Below are 3955 nucleotides of genomic sequence, written 5' to 3'. Positions count from 1 at the left end.
CTCAATAAATCACTATGTATGATCCAGAACTGTCAATTTTGAAATACATTTGTGTCATGTCCTCGGTAGATTAGTAGTAGTATCCCCGCCTGTCACGCGGGAGACCGGGGTTCGATTCCCAATCGAGGAGGACTTTTTTATTAATATTATTACATTATTGTCATTTTTAAATACTTATGGGTATTGCATTTTAATTTGTATTGTATTATTATATATGGAATTATATTGCACTGTATTGTAGTGTATTTTTTAATGTATATTATTGTCATTTTTAAATACTTATGAATATTGCAGTTTAATTTGTATTGTATTATTATATTAATAACAAAATAAACAATGAATTTTACTGCAGAGTATGTGTAAAAAAATTTTGCATTCAACTCCTTTCATACATATATGAAAAATATACATTTTCATTAAAATATTGATTTAATCCTTCATTGTTAGTAAGTTGTTATTAATTCTGTTTCTCTTTCTGCTATGCCTTACCTATAGAATTGCATATGTAATGATTGTGCAGATTGACTTCCAAATAAATTTGTAAGGGCGAATGTGTGTATAGAAGTGTAACTTCCACCGGCAGTCCCACTGGACTGCCACACCCGTTTTTTTATTATACTGTTTTCTGCCCAGAAATTAACGAAACATTTTTAAAAAATTTCAATTTAAAATAAAGTATTCAATGAAACTTTTTACTAAATTATGAAATTTTCCATTTCGCCAAAACTTCCAAACTTCCATTTCATCCATAATTTTTTAATAACAACAAAAAGCATTCCTGATTTATTTTTGAAATAAGAAAATAAACTTTAACTGTACCTTTTAATGAATAGTACCTATATGTGAAAGATTTTACGCTGTATGGGTACTATTTAATCTTGTTTTAAAATAACAACATTAAATAATTTTCACAATGAATGAAATATTCGTGAAATTATTACAATATAGCCTTAAACTGATTTATACTTAAGATTTGTACATATTTCAATTAAAAATTTGAATCATAATAATTTTTGTAAAAAGAATAATTTATTAAAAGTTAAAATAATATTATTTTCTTTAAAAAAATTTATAAAACGCAAAAATTTAATCCTATTCTACGACTACGCGGCATCTACATATAAAAATATCTAAAGTTGCATTTATTGCCCCGCTCTTTCATATTTTAGAAGCAATGGTAGAGCCACAGCTGACATGACCGCTCCTTAGTGGTACCACGTGCGTTCCACTCGTCCCACTTTTCTTTATCTATGTCCCACTTTTTGCTACCTTTCAAAAATAACAGCGAACAATTCTTCTATAAGCGTCTATATTCTTTGGTATTACAGCACGCGTTATTTTGACAGTAGAGCATGCGCAGATGTGATATTTGGCTTACGCTGCGTTATTGAAAATACGGCCTGCCGTTATTAGGGATTTAGGGCCATTAGGGGAGCCGTTACGCTGTGCGGAATTCGTTGCGCTATTTTCTTTCTCAGGTTATGTATGTTATTTGTCTTTCATCTAAACCAAGTATATTAGTAATAATTTTCTAAAATGAGTACACCAGACAGTAGCATAATGCAACAATATAATTAATAATTTGAGATAATGATTGAGGTGACAAATTGAATAAAAGCTGAAGATTTTTAAGGCTTCTGAGATATGCGAACCTTCTCATCACTCAAGTAATGTAGAATGCAAATGCATTTACCACTAACAGAGTTTCTAGTATTGGTACGAATAAAATCTGGTAGGCGTAAAGCTCTTGCAAATGTAGGAATATCTACTAAACCTAAAATTTATTTTTACATCTGCTTGCAACATGTTTTCTAAATTAAATTCTTGATTTTGTGGATGTAATACATGTTCTCCCACAATGTTATTTAAAATGATGAACTCTACATCATCATCATGAGCATTTGCTAAAATAAGTGCTTCTAAATCATGATCCATTTTTTTCAATATTTTGCGAAAAAAATGTAAAGAAAACATAAACAACGTAAATAACGCAACAAAGTGATGTGTCAGCCGTATGTCAAAACTGTCAAAATAGCGCGGTGTAAATAGTGCAACGCAAGCACTGTTAACTTTGCAATAACTCTCTATTGTGATATTATTGTTATTGTGTTCGTAATTCATAAAGTTCGTTTTAGGTGGTTTTAGTTTTAGTTAGTTCTCTGGCAATATACTTTGTCTGTCAGTAGTCAGTAGATTAAGTTATTTCATTTACGGATTTTGCTCTTTGGTAGCAAATTAGTATGAATTAGTATCTTGTATTGATTATTGAAGTAAGAAGTACATAAAATAATAAAATGGAAGTTAAACAAGAATTTAGTGAGGATACCTGTAAAGTAGAAATAGAGTATAATGACTTAGATGATACTTTTATGGATGACTTTAAATGTGAAATTAAGGAGGAATCCAATGGGCAATGTACACCTAACACATATGATTATTTAGATTTGGAGGAATATCCTACAAATACTGAAATACACCAAGATAGAAATAAACTTAACCCATTTGAAGAAAACCACAAAACTGAAAAAAGTTAGTAACAATATATATTTGTTTTTAAGACTTAAACATACATATAATTTAAGTAATATTTTGGTAAGGATGGTAAACAGAAAATAATATTGACATAATGTCTTTTGCTTACAATAGTAGTAAATTTTTAATTAATTTTAATTTTACATTAATTACAAACTGAAAGACTATTTTGCAGTTGCCAGTAGGTAAATTTACTAACTTGGCAAAGTTATGGGGAAAATAGCAATGAGTAAATGCATACAATTTTATTACATTAAATTTACTGATGTTAATAGTAATATTAATTTGAGTATTATATTTAGTTTTCTAATAGTAATTGTACATACAAATCAACAGATTTCCTAAAAAAATTTACAGTGTAGTGTAGAAAGAGCATAAAAAATAATTGTGTTCCTTTTTAAACAATGATTCAATTCAGTTTAATAGTAAACATCATTTATATGTATTATTTTTTAATTACCTTAGATTCAGAAAATTACTTATTTTAGGTGCATCCTTTTGTTCAGTAATGTCCAGTCCTACATTTCAGTGCTTTTAAATAATTTAAACAAAAAAAAAATGTTTTTTTTGCCTAAGATAGATAGTAGGGTATAGTTTTAACTAATTCTTGCAATGTAATCAACTAGCTAATTGCAAAAAATGCTACTGTTAATTTATGAATGATACATAAATCACTTACAAAATGAGAAAAAGTGCATGCCATAACTGTAGCCTTAAACACGAAAACAGCTTTGATTATCAAAATCTTCATTTAGGTTTAGATACTAGGTACATCATAATAATGTCTGTAGGTTGGTTGATTAGTAACTTCCATTAACAACAAGAACATGTCTCTTTTAGTTCATCAATTTTTTATTTATTTATTTATTTATTTTAACCCTAGAACCATTTACAATAAAATACAAAAAATAGTAAAAAGTAAAGATCATGTACAATAAATATCAAAACAACAACAAAGAAACAACTAAACAGTAAAAATTTGTACATTAAAACAGTATATCAAATTGTAAAAGGTAAAAAAATCACATATTTAGATTAATTAGACTCGTAAGTTGATATCTTTTGAAAACATGAATGTTTGGACAGAATGGATCCAATAGAAGGTCATTGTAGCCGGATCCAATAAGAGCTGAGCATTCTCGACAAGGGAAAATGACGAGCATAATCAGTTCTATGAAAAGGAATGTAAAAGAGTGCAGTATGTCGAGTTCTACGTATTGTGTTTAAGTACACATTGGCTAATAACGGGAGACAATTAATAACATTGTTTAGAAATTTAAACAAAAATAACTATCAACCTGTGGTTCTTCACTGTAACAATGTTAAATTGAGACATTATTAGAGAATAATCTATGAAAGAATTTTCAGTATTTCTTATATTAATATGTGCTTTAAAAGCTAAAGATCTTAGAAACTTCGGCTG

General features: G+C 28.3%; 1 protein-coding gene across 3 annotated transcripts in view; it reads left to right on the top strand.

Annotated features, from left to right (window-relative positions):
- The first annotated feature begins 1756 nt into the window (after positions 1 to 1756).
- LOC140447451 (uncharacterized) overlaps positions 1757 to 3955 on the top strand; it is a 22987-nt gene continuing 20788 nt past the window's right edge. The window contains exon 1 of one of the 3 annotated variants that reach the window (XM_072540106.1): positions 1757 to 2529. Coding sequence is in view for 1 of the 3 variants with exons in the window: in XM_072540104.1 (XP_072396205.1) it covers positions 2295 to 2529 (235 nt within the window). In the remaining 2 variants the exon portion in view is untranslated. The remainder of the gene's footprint in view (positions 2530 to 3955) is intronic. The other 2 variants (XM_072540105.1, XM_072540104.1) reach the window with 2 other exon arrangements.

The sequence above is a fragment of the Diabrotica undecimpunctata genome, chromosome 8, assembly GCF_040954645.1.
Source record: "Diabrotica undecimpunctata isolate CICGRU chromosome 8, icDiaUnde3, whole genome shotgun sequence".
In the NCBI taxonomy this organism is placed as follows: domain Eukaryota; kingdom Metazoa; phylum Arthropoda; class Insecta; order Coleoptera; family Chrysomelidae; genus Diabrotica; species Diabrotica undecimpunctata.
Note: the sequence above shows the minus strand (reverse complement) of the source record. Positions and strands in the feature narration are given on the sequence as shown.